The 21395-nt window shown below is 39.5% G+C and overlaps 1 protein-coding gene across 3 annotated transcripts in view; it reads right to left on the bottom strand.

The window, feature by feature from the left end:
- Positions 1-21395, bottom strand: part of LOC134350426 (ALK tyrosine kinase receptor-like) — a 1308522-nt gene that overhangs the window by 375031 nt on the left and 912096 nt on the right. For all 3 annotated transcript variants that reach the window (XM_063055604.1, XM_063055603.1, XM_063055605.1), the window contains exons 5-6: positions 20623-20762; positions 10949-11080 (exon numbers count right to left, since the gene is read on the bottom strand). In XM_063055604.1, coding sequence (XP_062911674.1) covers positions 10949-11080; positions 20623-20762 — 272 coding nt within the window. The remainder of the gene's footprint in view (positions 1-10948; positions 11081-20622; positions 20763-21395) is intronic.

Raw genomic sequence — 21395 nt, 5'->3', positions numbered from 1 at the left:
GTTAGCATCAACAATATAAGATATGCAGACGATACTACCCTAATAGCAAGTGCTGCAGAAGACCTACAAATCCCTCTAGACAAAGTAGTACAAACGAGCGCAGATTTTGGCCTAACCATCAACTGTAAAAAAAAACAAATGTATGGTGATATCAAAACAACAGGATACTCCCAACTGCCAATTGTACATCGATAACCAAGAGATTGAACAAAAGACCAGCCTTAATTACCTTGGTAGCTTTATATCACAAGATGCTAGAAGTAGAAATAAAAAGAAGAATTGCCATTGCTAAAACCAACTTCCAAAAAAAATGAAACCCATTTTTACCAGCTGACACATTTCTATGACAGCAAGGCTTAGGCTACTAAAATGTTACATCTGGTCAATCCTGCTGTATGCTTCCGAAACACGGACTGTAACACCAGAACTCCAAAGAAACTTAGAAGCAACAGAAATGTGGTTTCTTAGAAGAATGCTGAAAATATCATATAGAGTAACTAATGAGACAGTACTCCAACGTGCCCATACAAAAAGATCTTTAATGAGAACATTAAACAAGAGCAAACTTAAAATTCCTGGGCCATGTCATCAGAAAGGGAGAAATAGAATGCCTTAAATTACAAGGCCATATGCCTGGGAAACGAGGAAGAGGAAGGCAAAGAAACAAAAAATATTTGAACACTGTGAAAGAAATAACAGATCTACATGTGCGAGATATCATTGATGCTGCAAGGGATCATTCGATGTGGAGAGCCATGATCGCCCAAGCGTGTAACGCGCAAAGCACATGAAGAAGTTGTACATACTATTTATTACAAATTACTATAAGTTGCACATTACATATTCAGGCAGAGACGTAACGTAAAGATTTTTACTCATGTGAAGAAGGTAAGAAATAAAGTTAATTCAATTCATTGTACACACTGGATTGGATTTCAGTGAGGTAAAGAACCTGCTACACACACACATACGTGATCAACGGAAGGTAGTAAATAAATGGTCTGGCTAACAACTCTTGCTCCCTCTAGCTCCACATTCAAGTGTTCAATTAAATATAATTCATGGTAACTAGCCAACGCAGTATTTAAGTTGGAGTTTTTAAATGGACTTTAGGCAATTGAATCTACAAGGGAATGCTTCAAAGGCAGGTAAAAAATATTTTATTTCCTCCATGTCTAATATAAAATGTGGTTCCATCTGGACAAGTCCATTTGGTTCCTCCCTACCTGAATAGGTCAGAGAGCAGTGAGAAAGGAAAAAACCTGACTTATTGATTGATTGGGCCAGCATTTAGTGAAGAGTCAGACATACCTATGTAAGCTTATGCTGTTAAATACCTTACAAGTACTTATAATCTAAATCAATGAAAATTAAAAAAAAAATCAGGATCTTTCTGAGAATTACGAAGGAAACAAATGGTGTACAGTTTGCAAACTCTTTATCTGAAATGCTTGATGCTGGGATTATTTTGGATTTTGGATTGTTTTGGATTTTGAAATATATATTGAGATAGCTTGGGACTGCTATCATTTCCGACTCTGAATTTATGTGCTACTGGTAAGCAGAATTTATACTTGTTCATTGCTCATACGTACTTAACAGTAAAAAATTATTACATACCATTAATATAATGAAAATATAATGTGTACAGGGTAACTAAAGCAGCACAGCAGCATCAGAAGAATATCTGAATCAGCTGTTGAACAACAGGCTTTCAGTCACCACCTACAATACAGTACACTGTATTTGTATTTAATTTTTTTTAGGTTTTATATAAAGTATGAAAATAGTCAGCATTGTAGACTTGTTCTGGTGCTAGAGTTTCATTAGTGGCGCTTCAAAAAATTTTATTCCGTTATGTAAGGTATATATAAAAAAAACAAACAGCATCGTAGACTTGAGCTGATGCTCGATATTCCTGATCAGCAGATGCTTTAAAACTTTAATGCTGTGCGTTTTCTTAAATTTCTGAATATTCACAATTACCTTCTATTTTGAGTTCGTTGTGATAGATTTTTGCTTGTTTCATGCTCTTGAACTGTTGAATGGCATGTTTATTCCGACGCTGACAATACACAGTCAACATCTTTTTTTGCTTGATACAGTTTCAATATTTCATAGTCTTCTGTTCATTACATATGTGATGTCACGTTTCAGAACCGGCTGCGCTACACAGAACACGCATCGCCCGGCAACCTTCCCAGCACCTTGTAGGATTTTCTATTTTTGATGTCACATTAGCACACAAAAAAAACCTGATTTCAGAGTTTCTCGAATTTTGGAATTCATCTAAGAGCTGCTCAACCTGTACCAAGTAATGACATTAATGGCAAGTTAAATGCAAAACAATTGCAAATTTATTCACAGGTCAGAAAGTGAGTAATTTGTAGTAATTGACATCTCACAACACTCTAAGGCTTGTCCTTCATCAACAAGTTATGCTAAGAGAGTGCTGGAAGTTCTTCACTTGTCTCAGTGACTGCTATCCTGGCAGCAGCCAAGAGGCATGATGACAAAAAGCTCCAAACTCTGGTCCTCTATACCTCCCTCTGCAACTGCATCCTAATCGGAAGACCAGACCATAATCTGTATGAATCATAAGTAACATCTTCACCTTGCCGACAATCATCACTGGTGCACCTCAGGGATGTGTGCTCAGCCCACTGCTCTACTCTCTCTCTCTACACACATGCCTGTGTGGCTAGGTATAGCTTAAATGCCATTTATAAATTTGCTGATGATACAACTATCGGTGGTAGAATTTCAGATGGTGATGAGAGAGGGTACAGGAGCGAGATAGATCAGCTAGTTGATTGATGTCACAGCAACAACCTTGCACTTAACACCTGTAAAACCAAAGAACTGATTGCAGGCTTCAAAATGGATCAGACGAGGGAATGCACACCAGTCAGAGCATCAGAAGTGGAAAGAATGAGCAATTTCAAGCTTCTTGCTGTCAATATTTGAGGATCTATTCTCAACCCATATATTGATGCAGCTATAAAGAAGGCATGACAACGGCTATATGTCATTAGGAGTTTAAGGAAATATCATATCTCACCAAATATGCTATCTCACCAAAGATACTGTGGAGAACATTCTAATTGGCTCCATTACCATCAGGTAAGGGGGTGGGGGGCTAATGCACAGGATCAAAATAAGCTGTAGAGAATTGTAAACTTAGTCAGCTCAATCATGGACTCTAGCCTTCATAGTATCCAGGACATATTCAAAGAGTGATGTCTCAAAAAGGTGGCATCCACCATTAAGGACCCCCATCACACAGGACATGCCTTGTCCTCATTGCTTCCATCAGGGAGGAGGTACAGGAGCCTGAAGATACACACCGAGTAATTCAGGAACAGCTTCTTCCCCTCTGCCATCCAATTTCTGAATGGACATTGAACCCATGAAGACTACACCAAAACTTTATTTTATTCTTTTCACTACTTAATATATATTATTTTTTCTTAAATTAAATGAGAATAGGTTGAGCGAACTCGGCCTTTTCTCCTTAGAGGGATGGAGGATGAGAAGTGACCTGATAGAGATGTATAAGATGATGAGAGGCATTGATCGTGTGGATAGTCAGAGGCTTTTCCCCAGGGCTGAAATGGCTAACATGAGAGGGCACAGTTTTAAGATGCTTGGCAATAGATACAGAGATGTCAGGCTAAGTTTTGTTTTTTTGATATAAATGTAGAGAGTGGTGAGTGCATGGAATGGGCTGCCGGCGATGGTGGTGGAGGCGGAAACGAGAGGGTCTTTTAAGAGAATCCTGGATAGATACATGGAGCTTAGAAAACTAGAGGGCCATGGGTAACCTTGGGTAATTTATAAGGTAAGGACATGCTTGGCACAGCTTTGTGGGCCGATGGGCCTGTATTGTGCTGTAGGTTTTCTATGTTTCTATGTTTTTTTTATATAGATATACACACACACACGTATGTGCATCTATATGTCTGTCTGTATGTACACACACACAGATGTAATTCGCAGTTATTTTTGTCAATGTATTGCATTGTACTGCTGCTGTAAGGACAAGAAATTTCATGACACATGAGCGTGATATTAAACCAGATTCCAACATCCAGGTTAAAACCATCCTTTGACTAATACTCCATACACCATCCTCAATTTTCCATTTGTTCACCAATTGTAACAGTGGCTGCAGTGTACACAAAATGCACTATAGTCACTCCGCTAGGCTACTCAAGTATTTCAAAAATATACAGTCACTCCCATCAAGAAGAACAAAAGTTTCAGGTGCATGGGTGCTGTCAGTCTCCTATCCAAGTTGCTCATGTTCCTGATTGTAAACATATCGCCATTCCTTCATCACCTTTGGGTCAAATTCCTAGAATTCTCTCACAACAGCACAGTGGGCGGACCATCACCATAAGGACTTTATCTGGCTTTGGTACAATTAGGAATAAGCAATGAATGTTGGCCTTGCCAGTGATGCCCAGATTCCAAGAAACCAATATATAAAAATCCAAAAATCACCGTTGCACTTCTTTTACTTTGGCTGCAGTCCCTTATGCTGACCCAGGTTATTTTTTAGTAGCTGTTTATTAAATAAAACTGCCTGCACCAAGTACGTATATTGCAAAACCAGTTGTTTAGCTACTAACACTGAAAACAAGCTATGCATAGATTTCATGCAAGGTGACATTTTCCATTGACGGGATTAGCATAAGAATGCAAAATAAACTTTGAACTGTTTAGTGAGTTATTATGAATTCTGAGCAAAAAAAATCTATACAGCTGCTGAATCTTCTTGTGTTACATAGAACACATCAATTCCATTAATGTGGCATAAGCAAGCTTCAAGGCATTACTACTTTTGCAGTAGACCATGTCCAAAGAAATCAGTAATGATGATAAATGTTATTATCCATTTTGAACAACTAGATCCATTTCAAAAAATAAATATATTTTTGTAACCTCCCCAAAAATAATTGTGTGCAATAACTCTTTCTTGTCTTCAACAGTGAAAGTCTTGCAGGCTTTCATTAGACAATGTGAATTATAATCTTTGCATTTAATCATTCCAGGAATAATTTATTATTAGGTTACACATATAAGGCAGGTAATTACTTAAAAGGTAATGTGCATTCTATCTTACTGTCAAGTAATCCTAAATGTTATAAAGAGAAACACAGGCATGCATATATTTTCTAATCTTGTTTTGAGCTTTAAAACTGTTATTTGAAAGTAGTTTGACCTCTCATTTCAGGGTGAATCAGTGACATTCTTAGCAAAATGGTGGTGTTTTCCATTTTAAGTTGAAAATTTGTGCATTTCAGCTCATGGAGACACATTTTCTATTACAAAAGGTGTTGCTCGTAACACATTATAAGCCAAGTATTTTGGAGAGTAAAGCAATTACTAACCCTGTCATTACCCATTTTAAAAAATCTGCTGATATCAGTCAAAGTCAAATCTTAAGCAGTTTTAATCAGCTGTTCACATCTCTTAATCCCCAGTATTACAAAGATTGATTTAAAAAGCTTGAGCAAGAAATGCATTCACACAACTCCTAGAAAATAATGCTGCTGTGCTTTTGAAAATAGGATTAACCTAGACTTTAGCAATTTTCTGAAGACTCCCAAGTGTGTCACTTAGTCATGAAATCTGTGCTCCTCTTTTAGCCCCATTTGTGATTTCACTGACATTTTCTTTCCTCCAGTATAAAACCCCCCCAGATGATATCAACAATAGAATATTTTCAACCTCATTGGTTTAAAAAAACTGAGAGTAGTTATTCCCAGACTAACCAGCTTTTACTAATTTCTTTTCTTCAGAACTGTCCTATATAAAGCATCAATATTTTAACCTTGCTGAGTTCTAGAACCTCAAGTACAGCCTCACACATACTTTGACTACTTTTTCCATGGAGGTCAAAGTCATGGCCACTCTGAGCTTCCCTACATCAGGATCATTTCAGAATGCTACTGGTGAGCCATAGTCCATACTCATGCCTTTTACTTTTTCTTCAGGATACAGGAGCAGGCACAGCCCCAAGTATCTTGACTGTACTCATTATGTTATATAGACCTTCTTGGCAACTTTTTACAGGTGTGTGGCTATAGCACTGGAGAGTCTTTATGGACCCCAAATGCAAAGAACAGGCCTTCTGTAGCCAGTGTTTTTCACCAGTCTTTCCAGTTCCCTCTGTTTCTCAAGGAGTACTCGCCCACATGCTTCCCATCGTTATCCTGATTTAAGAATATAGGTTTCCTTATTGTTAAATCAAAGTTCCGGAAATTGCAAAACTGGGATACCCAATATACTACAATAGTTCAACAAGACAGCTCATTTTTGTTGTTCCAACACCAATCAGAAATGGGTGACAAAAACTGGCCCAACCAACAACGGCCATATCCAAAATGTGAATAAGAAAAGGCACCCCTCATCCAGCACCCCTTCTCCACCCATGACATTTTTAGATGTAAACAATGCAGTTTCTAGGAAATACGGTAGACAAATTTGCCTCCGTCAGGTCTCATTAAATGATTATAAAACATAGACGAAGGAATAGGGGCAGGTCATCTGGTTCTTTGAACTGTTCCAACATTCATTATGATTATGGGTGATCTATCTCAGCACCATTTTCTGGGATTATTTCTATAGACTTCAATTCCCATTAATATCCAGAAATATAATGATCTGTCTTTTGAAATGAAACAACAACCGAGTCACACAGCCCTCCAGGATACAGAATTCACTCCAAATGAAGACATTTTTCCTCAGCTTAGTCCCAAGTCTACCCTGAAACTGTGCCCCTTGATCATGGACTCCTTGGCTTGGGAAAAGTTCTTCCTTGCATCTTCCCCGTCTAGCTCATTAAGTATTTTGTACGTTTTGATGGTACCTCTCTCTTATTCTTCCTTTCTCCAGAGAGTTCAGTCCCTATTTAACTCAATAGCAAGTACAGTTTTATAAGTTAGTTTAATGTGTTTAAATCAGTTTGATTGTTTTGATAAATGTTGGGCCTAACGTGGAACTGTTGCCATTTTTCTGCATAATTAACAGAAAATTCAGGGTTGTATCTGACTTGCTGAAAGCTGTTAGTGAAGTGGGGATTGGGAGTGCAAAAGTTGTGATAATTCCTCCCAGCTTTTGCAGATAAATCCACTCAGTCAACCTGTGCCAAGTTGGATGTGGCCAGGAGTCCAGTGGAAAGGAACAGCTGCAACAGATTAAAAAATAAATATTAATTTTTGATGCCTTCGTCAGCCAGCTAAGCACAAGTGTGTTATAGAAACTTGCAGATGCTAGAATTTGGGGCAACAGAATGTACTAGCGGAAATCTGTGGGTAGTGATATCAGCATCTTGTGGGGTAAAGAATTTGTCAATATTTTGGATTGAAATCTGCACGAGGGCACAAGAGGTTGACCGGGATGCTACCTGAATTAAAAGGCACGTGGTACATAGAGAGGTTAGACAAAGTCAGGCTGTTTTCTCTGGTGTGGCTGAGGCAGAGGAGGAATCTGCAGATCCAATTGAAGTTTATAAGAATGTAAGAGGCACAAACATTCAGCACCTTTTTTCTCCCAAGATCAAAATGTCTAATACTGGAAGGCATGCACCCTGAGTGAGAGGGGACAAGTTCAAAGGAGTTTGTTTTTGTTTATAGAGAGTGGTGAGTGCCTGGAATGTGTTGCCAGAGGTTCTTAGATCGGCACGTGAGCCTGGAGGGATATGAACACTGTGTAGGCAGAAATGATTAGTTTTGTTAGGCAGTTAATTATAGATTTAATTAGCTTGGCACAACAGCATAGACTGAAGGGCATTTTCTCTAATGTTCTATGTTGTGTAAAGATTGAGTATGGAGAGAGAAGATAGCTATTATTGTCGGTGGGGGGGTGGTGTTGCAGGATGGAGTGGTAGCGCGAGGACCATTAGGTAAATGGTAGGCCAGGGATGATGGGAAGGTGAAGCTAGGTTGGACAGAAAGAAGAGTTGGGAGATAGCGAAGGTTGGGGGTGTGGTGGACGGGTGCATGACAAGTCGAAGCAGGCAAAAAGAAAAAAAAATATGGCTACACATGGTTTAACTGCTCGTTAAGATTCTTCAGGCCATTTCATAGGAGAGTCTTCTGCTCCTATCCAAGTGACAAGCAATACAAATGGAAGCCCCATGTTGCAGCATCGGGCTGAGGGTCTGTTTGGAAACATTTAGCAAATTCTCACTGGGATAACTGGCCAAGTGTAATCTGTTCTTGTGGATTAGAGGCAGAAGCCAACAGTCAACACCTAACTGCAAATTCAAGGACATTATTTGTATGCCTGTGTGATATTCAACATAAAAGATTAATTTCTATAAATGGTCAATTTAATAAGAGATGATAATTGAATAGCAACCTAATGTCCAGTCATAAAAAGGAAGAAAAGAAATTAAGAGAATATCCATTTAAAAATTATAATTTTTGTTTGGAATTATTTCACAGATAATGTTATTATGAATTTCCACTCTGGAGCCTTGACTGGAAATAGATTTCTGCTGGATTGTTTGTATGCAGTGTCTGTACTGGCTAAATGAGATTATTGGAAATGCAGTATTATAGAAACTGAACAGAGCCATTAAATATATTTTGTTCAATTGATTTAACAGAAGACAACAACAAAAATTCCTCAGTTTACTTTTGGAGATGGACTTAGCTTTTAATAGTGTACTCAGTCCCCACTGCTCTCATGATAAGGGTCAACCTTGGTAAATATCTTATATTATCATGTGAACAGCTGCATTGTAAATAGGAAAGTTAGACAAGAATGTTAATTCGGGATACGTTCTAATGAGGCCCTGTGAGGATGGTGTAGTTGTAGTGGAAAACTGCCAGGTTCAATTACATAGGTGACAACTATCAGATTATGTGTACAAGCTTCACCTGTGCAATACATCTGCTCAAAACGTGGGGCAATTGATTCCATTCCTGAGACTTTTAGCCAAAATAAAACCATAGACAAGCACTCTAAAAAGCTTACTCATGTTCAGAGTTTGAAGTAATGCTCTGCTACCAGATTTTATTAAGAAATAAAAGCCTCCAGCATACTCTCTTCATTTTTTTTTTAAGATCTGAAGTGCATAGCTCCTGCCTATGGACCTTGCTTCCATGTAACACACACAAGATGCTGGAGGAACTCAGCAGGCCAGGCAGCATCTGCGGAAAAGAATAAACAGTCGACTTTTCGGGCCGGGACCCTTCTTCAGTCTTGAAGAACACATTGGGACTCAGGGCCTTTGTGTGTTAAGGGAAGTAGAGGAATTGGGAGTCCCAATATGTTAAAAGAGCTTGGGAAACGTGGCTCCATTTTGTTAAAGAGAGCATGGGACATGGTGTGATTATAGGGGCCAGGATGTGGTGTAATAAAGGGATTAAGGAAACTAGAAGTTAAAGGGAGCATAGCAGCAGGGGCACCAGCTTGTTAAGGGGACTATGGGGAAACAGAGTCCTGGCAGTTTAAAGGAAATGCAGAAACCAGGTTCTTGTGTGTTAAAGGGAGAGCAAGAAGCTGGGCTGTGGGCAGTTGAAAGGAAGCACAGGGGAAGCAGGCAGTGAGCCAAGAAATTTATCAGGATTTTTCCGTGTTGAATTACTGCAGGCACCCAATTATCTTCAGAGGGTTTACTGAGCAAGGTGTCATATAAAGACTCGACCAATTTGGATGGATTTAGTTCAAGTCCCTGGAGCTCCAACATGCTTCTGTTATAATTTTTCAGGAGGCTAAAAGTTACAAGCCTGAATAAAGTTTCTACACATATACTTTCACAGCTGGGCACCTCAGCAATTCTTACATCTGGTCATTCCATAATGCGAAGGGATGAAGATTGTTCCTCACAAGAATAGATTAACCTGGCTCAAAGGCAACTTGGGCAAATAGCCAGGGGAACGTTGGTTACCCATGTCCCAAATGAAGACAAGACAGGCAGGCTTAAAGAGAAAAAGGAAGAAACCTCTGAATTGAAAGGACCAGAGATTTTTTTGCAGACTGGTCAAAGAATGATTACACACACACACATTAAAGAGGAAGATTATCAGTGCAGGAAAACAGAGAAAATAGATTTCACTGCAATGACAAGGCAGTGAGCATCTGAAAGTGAGAAAAAGAGAATATCTTGGGACAGACCTGTTATACAGGTGTTGAAAACAGATCCTGCAGGTCATGGCTGCTCATGGCAAGATGAATTTTGTGTTATTTTAGAAAGGGAGAGGATGTGATATCATATGATATACGATATAATATTCTGCTGCTAAATTAGCTATATGTATGTTTGTGTGATTTCTTAAAGTATAACTGCTAGAAATAAACATTGCCATTGGTCTATAAAGATTCCAGATTTAATGCTATGTACGAATATAGTTTGCATTCTGCGCTGGTATACAGTTAAAACCTGACCCAACCATATCCACCTAAACCTGAACACTTATGCTTTCCATAACTGAATCAAACTTACAGCAAATGCAACAATGCTAAACAAGCAATTTACTGTATGTGAGGAAGAAACATCAAATATCAAAGATAGAGGACACTTGTGATAGTAGCATGCAAATCACCCCAACCTGCATGAAGAACTGAACTGATTTGCACACTGAACTATCATGGTTTGATCTAGCTTGAACACAAGTTTTGTAATGCGTATCTGACCTAGTATAGTCATGTCCTTTCAGCTTCAGACAATCAGAAGAGGCGGTACAAGTTATCCGACTTCTCTCCACTTATTTTCTTACAATGTTGTTTTGACACATGATGGACTTTCTCCAAATATACAGCATGTACAGAATATGGGTGCAAAGACTGGCCAGCTTTAAGCATTAAACAACCTGATTTGGCAGACCAAAATCTGATACTAACAAAATGGCGAGCGTGTCATGGCTAAACAGCCTGCAAGCAATCAGCAGTGGCATTAGCATGCATGTGAAATAAAGGTGCAGGGACTCACTGCATACTGCTCCTTCATCTTCAGCTTTGCTGCAGTCCATGCTGAAATCACAGAGCTGCCTTAGTTTAATAGCTGCCCCATTCCAACAGCTGAACGTTCCCTCGAGTGTTGTCCTAGAACCTGTCAGAGGACCTGAAATACAACCACAAATGAAATTGTACATAAAATGTGTTTTAGTTTATACCACAACGCAAGTGATTGATAGACTTTTATTGTACAGCTTCTGTGGAGTGAGATGATTATAGCAGGGGTGCCTTTGAGAGGACACAGAATGGCAGATTCCTGTAATGCAACTATTCCTGCTTGCATTTCTGAGAAATCTAAAAAAGTTAAAACAAACTACATTCACAATCTGAGTGAATTACTTTGGTTAACCGTATTAAAAAGCTTCTAAGTAAGATATGAGCAACTGCACTATTGATTAAAAAGTGCAGTGTAGTGAAAAACGGTTCATGACAAACATTCCTTCATTGTAACCAGCTCAAACTCAAAGAAGTTTCCCAAGGCACTACATGGAGAAATGGGCACGGGGATAAAAGGTAAAACACAAGAACGAATGACAGCTGAATTTGAAAGAACGAAACACGAGAGAAGGAAATCAAATCAAGTGAGAAAAGAGGATGGGCATGAAAAAGGACAGAATGTGTGCTAAAGGTATTTTTTTTTGCAATCTGCACATTGCAGGCAACGTCAGCACTATTACCCACATTCCTGTGCTGTCTTCTTGAACTGCTGCAGTCCTGGTGACGATGCTCCCATGATGCTGTTAGGTAGGGTGGTCCAGAATACAGGGACAGAGTTTACTCAGGCAATTGGAGGTGGTGTAGGGAGGAAAGTATGACAAGATTTAAAAATAAAGACAAAATAAAGACAAAAAAAAATTAATTTACAGGACCCAATAATAATAAAAGATCTAAACACTAAGGCCAAAACTAAAGTATTCCGGATTATAGAAACCTGAAATGAAACAGAAAGTATTGGAAATAATCAGCAAGTCAGGGAACTTCAGTATAGAGTGCAAAGGGGGCAACATTTCAGGTAGATAGGCAACCTTTCATCAGAAGTGGGAAAGTTATTAATGAATTAGTTTTAGGATACAGAGGAAGGAAGATGAGGAGTGGCAGAGGAAGAACACAATGAAAAGTCAGAATCAGGGTAGAGGGCAGGATAGATTATATAACAAATGGGGTGATAGAACAGTTTGAGTGAAAGTCATAGAGCAATACAGCAGCAATACTGGTCCTTCAGCCAAGCCAGACTGCGCCAACCAGATTGTCCACTCAGCTAGTTCCAATTTCTTGTGCTTGGCCCATATCTCTCCTAGCACCCTTCCCCCCACACTATGTAGGTATCCAAGTGCTTCTTAAATGATACTAATTTACCCCCCTCAGCAACTTATTTTGGCAGCTTGTTCCATATACTCATCAACCTCTGTGTGAAAAGAAAGTCTCTCGGGACCCTTTTAAATCATTCCCCCTCTCATCCTAAACCTATATCCCTTAATTTTGGACTTCCTTGCCCTGGAGAAAAGACTGTTACCATCCTCCTTATCTATGCCTTCCATTGTGGGTATAGATAAGGAACTGCAAGGGTAAAATGACCCTGATGGGAGTTACACACACAAAATGCTGGAGGAACTGAGCAAGTCAGGCAGCATCCATTGAAATGAACAAATAGTCGATATTTCGGGCCAAAACCCTTCTTCAGGACTGGAAAAGAAGGAGGAAGATGCCAGAATGAAAAGCTGGGGGAAGGGGAAGGAAGATAGCTAGAAGGTGACAGGTGAAGCCAGGTAGGTGGGAATGGTAAAGGGCTGGAGAGGAAGAAATATCAGGAGAGGACAGTGGACCATAGGAGAAAGGAAAGGAGGAGGGGTGCCAGGTGCAGGTGATTGGCAGCTGTGAACAAGTATGAGGCCAGAGTGAGGTGAGGGAATTTATGTGTGTGAGAAAGTGAGATAAGACCATAAAGACAGGAGCAGAATTAGGCCATCTCTCCCATCAAATCTGCTCCGCCATTCAATCATGGCTGATCCTTTTTTTGCCTCTCTGCGTGATATATATACACATATATAAAAAACTGGGAGAAAGCAAGGGAAAGGCATTGAGAGGGATAATAAATCGGCCATGAATGAATGGTGGAGGAGACTCAATGAGCCGAATGCCCTAATTCTGCTTCTATGCGTTATGGTCTAATCTGACATAACTTCATGGCACTTGAACTGAATCCCTGACTAACGAAAGGCAAAGCACCACAGGCCTTTACAGTGTCTAGTTTGTTGTACTTGGCTGATGTCAAGCAGAAAATGCTTGAAGCATCACAAGTTAACATTAACCGTTTCTAGTGGAGCTACTGAGCATAGTGAAGACATTCCAGCATCAGCACAAATTGGATTTTAGAACCATCTTCTGGCAGGCACAAGAGGCTGCAGATACTGGCATCAGGAACAAAAAAGAAGTGTTCAATGAATTAGGCCTGGAGAAAAGACTTATCATCCGCCTTATCTATGGGAAATGGAAAGTTGATTTTGTGGGTCGAGACCCTTCATCTGCTGTATTGGGTCATAACTCCTTAGAAAAAAATATTTCGGTGCCCTTCTTTGGTGTATGCTACCGCACATTCAAGTGATACAAATTTTTGCAGTCAAAGCCGAGTTTACGGCCAAATGTACAAAAACAGTAATGCACGGGTGTAATGAAAAACTCACTTGCAGCAGTATCACAGGCACTGAGTGTTAGAGGCGCAATATTCACAAGATCATAAATGAAACATGGTGTCTATAATTAACGAATTAATGATTTTTCCCCCTCTCAGTAATAACAGTATATGTATAATACTGAATGCAATCCTCAAACCGGTCTCAAAATAGATTACAGAGCTCACAAATAGAAAGTAAGATTTGTAATTACATTTTTTTGTTAGTGGTTAAAATAGCACCTACTTTAATATAGATTTTTAAATGCCACCATTTGTGCAAAAACAGCAATATATAGAGGTTGTTAGGTGCACAGAACAGCTGTGTATTCATGCATGGAAAATTGAGGGCATTCTGGATGACTTCAACTGCAAAGCCTCCAACTGTTATAAATGTTGATTTCAATTAGTAAACATGACACATTGACAGGACTGGGGGAGTGCTGACTGTTACAGGGAAATATTTATAGTTGGCATCGGTGAAGTATTAGTGAAATATGCTGTAGTGTTGTTGAAATCAGCTGGAGAACTGGTAAAACAGACTGCTGCAATAGTGAAATGCAGTGCGCTTGTTAAAAAAAAGGGAATGCCCCTACTGATGAGGAAATCCTCATGCCACAACAACTCAAAATGAGAAGGGAGAACCAGAATAGCATGGAGGATCTCCAACCTTGTTGTCAGAAGCATGTGCAAAGCTCAGATTAAAAGGTTGGAGAGATTGTGCAACATTCACTGCTACCCACCCACCCACCGACCGTATCAAACACCTACTTCTCTTCCTCCAGCAGAGAGTCTGTCAGTCCCACATTAGCCTGAACAATTAGCTCAGATCCCAGAAGGACACAAATATGTCAACTTCAACCATAAGAGCCTGCTTAGAGAGGGATATGCTGAAATTATCTTGGGATATTGGGGAACAAAAACTTAAGGTAAGAGAGCGAAAAGGGGACTTGAAATGATTTTGGCTCGCAGGGTTTAAGAGGATCCCAAAAAAATGTTTATACATGAGAAGTGACTTGATAGTACATGTACATGGTAATAATAGGCATACATCAGATGGATTGCCAGAAACTTTTTCCCAGGGCAGAGATGGATAATATGAGGGGGCATTATTTAAGATGATTAGAGGAGAATATAGGGGAGGGGGATGTCAGAGGTAAGTTCTTTAAAGAGAGTTGTGGGTGCATGGAATGCCCTGCCAGGGATGATGGTAGAACCGGATATATACATCTCCTAGAAACTCTTAGACAGACACATTCGAGGGGTGATTTAGAAGTTTGTGGCCTAAGGTAGAAGGAGTCAACTTTAGAAAATCTAGCACATTTAGTTCTCAACATAGTCCCCCCCTACATTTACACACTTAGTCCAGCGGTTGTGGAGCATACGGATCCCTTCTTTGTAGAAGCCGGCGTCTTGGACCTCCAGAAAGTGGTCCACAGCAGGGGTGATTGATAAGTTTGTGGCCTAAGGTAGAAGGAGATGAGCTATTATCTTTAAACTTCCTGCATAATCACTCAGAGTTGAAGTGCACGTGCATGTAATGACAGCTGTATAACTCATCTCCTTCTACTTAGGCCACAAACTTATCAATCGCCCCTGCTGTGGACCATTTTCTGGAGGTCCGAGATGCTGACTTCTACAAAGAAGGGATCTGTATGCTCCACGACTGCTGGACTAAGTGTATAAATGTAGGAGGGGACTATGCTGAAAAATTAAATGCGCTAGGTTTTCTAAAATTGATTCCTTCTACCTAGGCCACGAACTTATCAATCACCCCTCATAGATTTTGATTGAAGAATGGAGAGCTATGTAGGAGGGAAAAGACAGATCAATTCTAGAGCAGATTATCAGGCTGGCACAACAACTTAGGCCAATGAACCTGTACTATGATGCATTATTCAATGGTAGAAGCAAGAGGATAGCTAGGGAGAGAGTAGGTTACCTTGAGGATCATTGGGGAAATGTCTGTGTGGAGCTAAGGATATGAGGAGGTTTCTAAATGGACACTTCTCATTATTATGAAGTGGAGGATGAAGATTAGGGGAGGGATGCATTGATACTCTGGAATTTGCAATGGGAAGGAAGACATACAAAAGATACTGGAAACATCAAACATGGGTAACTCACAAAGGCTTGATGGGATCTATTTCATGAAGCTGAGAAACAAGGAACCTTTCTAGTTCATGACATGTTTGCACCTTCGCTAGGGGAAGTACAAGAAGAATGTTCCCTTGTTCAAAAGTGACAACAAAGGCTAGCATGGCAACTACAGATAGTGAGGCTTACATCAACAGTAGGGAAATTATTGGAAAAATTCTATGGGAGAGGATTTATGTGGCAGCATTAGAAAGGATGTAGAAGAGATTTCTGGGATGTTGCCTGAAATGGGGGGCTTTATTTACAAAGGAGAGCTTGGTTACAAGGTGTTTGCTCTCACATGCACATAAAAATTAAACCCCTTATAAAGGTTTATAACATTATGAAGAGCATAGGATAGAGGAGTCTAAAGCTTAAGAGCATAGGTTTAAGGGGAGAAGGGAGAAATTTAGTGGAGAGTGCAACTTCTAACAGAAGGCGGTTATCATATGGAACAAATTGTCATATGAGGTGGTAGAGGTAGATACAATTACAATGTTTAAAAGGCATTTGGACAGGTAAATGGATAGGAAAGGAACAAAGGGATACAGGTCTAATGCATACCAATGGGATTAGTATAGACAAGGATTGCTGCTGGCATGGACAAGCTTGCTCAAGGGGCTTGTTTCTGATCTGTACAGCTCTATAAAAAGATTAACTAACTGTCAAAAACTATTAATAGATGTTCTAATCTATTATCTTTTAAACTTTATTCATGGTTAAGTGCACTCCAATTTGAACTAATAGGTATACTGAAAACAATGATAAAAATTCAGATTTGTCAATTTATACAACATCGCTATTTAAGTAAGCTGCAGTTTTAATAAATCATTGAAGAATGCTGCATTACCAATCAAGTGTACTGCAGCATCAATTTTTGTAGGATTAATAAAACTGATCATTTCAGTGAAGCGTAATGCAATATTTATGAATCCCACTGAGTATTTTGCTTTAGAGAAACAGCTTTAATTTGTAAAATCTTTTATAGCAAAACTATTCCACAGTGTTTCAAAGAACATTGTTAAAAAATGTTGAGACACACAAGAAAGAATTACAAGCATCTTAAAGTAGGAAGGAGACGGTGGGGGTGGGGGGCGCGTAGAAAAGTCAGCAAAGTGAACTCCAATAGTGGAGCAATTCATTTCATGGATGGACTCTAACTAGCAGGGCAGGTTGCAAAAATGGTTTACTAGAGAAGTGCAATTCTGGGCTTCATCAGTGGAGGCATAGTGTAGAAAAGTGGGAAAGTCATCCTGAACCTTAAGGAAACAGTGTTTGAACATATTTGGAGCATTGTGCTTAATTCTAGTTGCCATATTGTCAGATGTGAAAGGTAGAGGGTACAGAAAAAAATAATGAGAATGGTTCCTCAGATAAGGGACTACTGTTATAAGAGTCAAATAGAGAAGCTGGGACTGGTTTTTTTGGAGATGGGGAGGCTGAAGTGAGATTTGATAAAGGATCTAAAATTACGAGGGTCATAACAGTGTTGATTGAGGGAAGGTGTCCATTTTGTTGAAGGGTTGAGGACTAGAGGTGAAGAGAAAGCTAATTAAAAGAGACATTGGTGAAACAAAAACTAAGTGACATATCTTGGGAGCTGGAATGCACTGCTAACAGCTGTGGTGGAAATGGGTTTGATTGTGGCTTTCAAGTGGAATTGGATAAATATATGGTGAAGAAAGGTTTGCAAGCCACAGAGAAGTAGAAAACATGAGTTTTCTTTTGAGGACATGAGTTGAGAGTTAAAGGGCAAAAGTTTAGGAGTAACATGAGGGGGAACTTCTTTACTCAGAGAGTGGTAGCTGTGTGGAACGAGCTTCCAGCAGAAGTGGTTGAGGCAGGTTCGATGTTGTCATTTAAAGTTAAATTGGATAGCTATATGGACAGGAAAGGAATGGAGGGTTATGGGCTGAGTGCAGGTCGGTGGGATTAGGTGAGAGTGAGAGTTCAGCACGGACTAGAAGGGCCGAGATGGCTTTTTTCTGTGCTGTAACTGTTATACGGTTATATATAGTTATTAGAAGTGTTTAGTAGGAAGTCAGCACATATGATGGAATAAATAACCTCTTTCTGTGCTGTAGCCATTTTATGATCCAATGAAACACAGTGACAATGAACAGGTCATATTACGTGGGACATTGTTACTTCAGCGATATTAACTAAATAACCTTAATATAAGAATTTTCAGAGAAATAGCAAATTAGTTCAAATTCTTTTGCTTTAATCGAAACAGGTCATCTCAGGTTACAAATGACCAGCTTTTGTGCATCCCTTGGCTATGAACTTGCACAGATAAATTCAAAGGTCTAACATATGCTCACACACTCACTCCTTTGGACAGAAGTTTTGTTTGCACACTGGGTGAATGATGACAACACTTAATGAGAAGAAATCTTGAGCTTCACACAACCTCAGTCATCTTGAAAGGGCCATATTGAGAGCAGTAAAGTACAAACCACTGGAGGAACTCTGTAGGTCAGGTAGCATCTGTGCAGGTGAAGGGATAGTTTGAATATAGAGAGCAGTGTTTATGATCCTTTATGCAGCACAGTATCTGTACGGTGCTTATAAAATCATACATTGCTGTCATTACCACGCCTTTTGAAAAGATGCATGTGATGGTAGGAAAAGAAAAACTATCACTATGGAAATTAAAATGGATGTAATTAAGTGATATGAAGAGGGAGAAATGCCATCAAAAATTGACTACAGCATTGGTTTTCAGTCGCTCTATAGCAAGTACCATCATAAATGACAAGGCACCCATTCTTCAGCGCAGTAAAATATTCCGCCTCAATTCAGGCTGCTAAAATTACAAAGCAGCAGAATGGTTTGATAATTGAGATGGAAAAAACTGTTGGTGATAGAGCTTATAGATCAAAACCAACCTGAAATACCCATTAGCTTGATAACTATTCAAGAAAAAGCAAAGAGCCTGTTCAAAGATTTGAAGAAAATGCACAGTAATGAAAGCAAAGAATTTGTTGCAAGTAGAGGGAGGTTTTACAGAGTTAAAGCGAGGGCTGATTTGTGTAGCATGAAAGCGCAAGGGGAAGCAGCAAGTGTTGACCATACTGTAGCAACTGCATTTCCCGATGCACTGACTAAGTTCATTAGGGATGGAGTTATTGTGCTGGATGTGTTCAATATGGACGAGATTAGATACATTGGAAGCTCATATTGAAAGGGGCCACGTGGCAGCGTTGAGCACAACATTTTACGGTACCAGTGATCTGGGTTCAGTTCCTACCACTGTTATGCGTTCGCCCCATGACCACGTAGTTTGCCTCCAGGTGCTCCGGTTTCCTCCCACAGTCCAAAGGCATACCAGCCAGTAGGTTATTTGGTAATTTTAAATTGTCCCATGATTAGGCTAGGGCTAAATCAGAGATCGTGGGGGGTGCAGCTCAAAAAGGCCAGAAGGGCCTGTTCCACACTGCATCTCTATAAATAAATAAACAAACAAACAAATACTGTAAGGGAGAAGACTGCTCTAGAACATAAAGTAATGAAAGAGAGACTGATCCCTTTGCTTAGTGGAAATGTTGTACGAGATTGCAAACCTTGCTGGTTTATCCATCCGAGAACCTTCAAGCTCTGCAAAGAATTTTGAAGTCCAGCAGAACAGCTTGATGATGTTAGCTCATTTTGAAGACTGCTTGAAGAACTAATTTATCCCTGAGATGAAGAGATACTATGCATCCAAGAATTTAGCATTCAAAATATTATTGGTTCTCAAAAATACCCTAGGGATTCAGCAATTCTGGATAACATTTATCCAAATGTTAAGGTTGTTTATTTGCCACCAAACACAATGTCCAATGGATCAAGGTGTCATTTGCAACTTCAAAGGCATACTACTCTAGAAAACAATTTCGTAACCTATTAAATTACCTGACGCAGCAGAAGGCATGACTTCAAGGGAAATTTGGAAGTCAAACAACATCTATGATACAATGAAGAACATTGCAGATGCTTGTGCTCAGCTGAAGCGAACAAGTATGAATAATGTGTGGAAGATAATTTGTGCTAACTTTGTGATTTCTGTGCGTTTTCTGAGATGACAGAACAAGGAAGAAAATGGTTGCCCTTGGCAGTCAACTTCAGCTTGAAATTAGTGAAGATAATGTCACAGACTTGCTTGAATCTCATGTTGAATGAACACTTTATGGAAGTGGTAAAACAGCTGTTAGAAGAGTAAACTCCAGAACTTGAAAAGAGATTCACCACAAAGCAGTTGGCACCAGTTTTGATGAAATTTGAAGAAAGTTGAGCAAAGCCAGAAGATCAAGACCAACTTTGCAAGACAGGGTTACTATTGAGAGCATTCAATGCTACAAAGCAATTTTAGAAGAAAGTAAAAAGCGGTAAAATCTTCACTTGATATGCTGTTCAAAATGCTTGAAAGGAATTGAGAACTATGTATTTTAAATACTAGAGATTCTGCAGATGCTGGAAGTCCAGAGTAAAACAATGGGAAGTATTTGTTTGCACTTCAGCAACATTTCTAGTACCAATTCCATCCACCCCAGTACCGCAGAGACACGCTTCCCATAGATCAATTTTGTGTACGCACGGACACATTTCCTGATTTATGGACATGCTTATCTTATGGACATCTGTAAAAATGGAATCCACCTGTCACCCAAGGATGACCTGCAGTGGATACTGAAGACCCACACCAAACTCAAGGGATTACTAAAGTGATTGCTTATGAAAGGAAATAATTCGACATTGGAAAACAAATAAAAACATATACAATTTTATTATTTCAAACTTCATGTGTTCTGATGAAGCTAATTCTAAATTAGCACTCACTTTTTAAAAAGCTCAGCATTTACCTTCATGGCAGTTTTTCAGGGTAACTGAGTCCAAAGCCGTTATCTCCCAGTTTCTTCGACTGTTTCCTTTATATGCCAAGGAGATCCTGAAACCATCTTCCAAGCGTCCCACTCTCCCCTGAAGCAGTGTCCAGCTGTTCCTGTCAGAAGAATGTTTGAAATAACAGAAAAGTAGAGCGAGAGAAAAATAACAGTGAATCAAACCAGCAGAGACACAACATACTTTTAATTCTAGGCAGAGTTACACTGTTTTATATCAAAGTGCCTTTCAACTCAGGCCAGTAATGACTCTCCAGAGTGACTGATGAAAGGAGCCAAATTCATACAGCGGCAGTAATATCTCTGTATTAGTGCAGGCATAGGACTTTAAATCTACTTTTACATTCAATGCTGTTACAAATCAGAGCTGCAAGCTATCAGTTGGATGTTTTCTCTGCTATTCTGCCCAAAATCATCTACTACAATACTGAAGGGAGAAAAATGGGTTTTGCATCTTCTTTTGACATCTCAGTCATCTGACTATTTACCCCAATGGCTTGCTGATTCTTTACCTCCTTATGACGGGTTGTTAGGCCATTATGGAATCAGCAGAAGGATAACACTTCCTCCCTGTGGAAACAGCTGAAGACCTTCTGATAGGGGAAAAAGCCTGACCTATATGCAGCCTGAATTACTGTATCTCATTTTAGAAAAATTATAACACAGTAGATCTGTTACAGAGCCCTAGAGCACTTCTGCAGAGAAAGAGGCCCTTCTTTCCACCCAGTACATGG

The sequence above is a fragment of the Mobula hypostoma genome, chromosome 8 (genome assembly GCF_963921235.1).
Source record: "Mobula hypostoma chromosome 8, sMobHyp1.1, whole genome shotgun sequence".
NCBI lineage: Eukaryota > Metazoa > Chordata > Chondrichthyes > Myliobatiformes > Myliobatidae > Mobula > Mobula hypostoma.
Note: the sequence above shows the minus strand (reverse complement) of the source record. Positions and strands in the feature narration are given on the sequence as shown.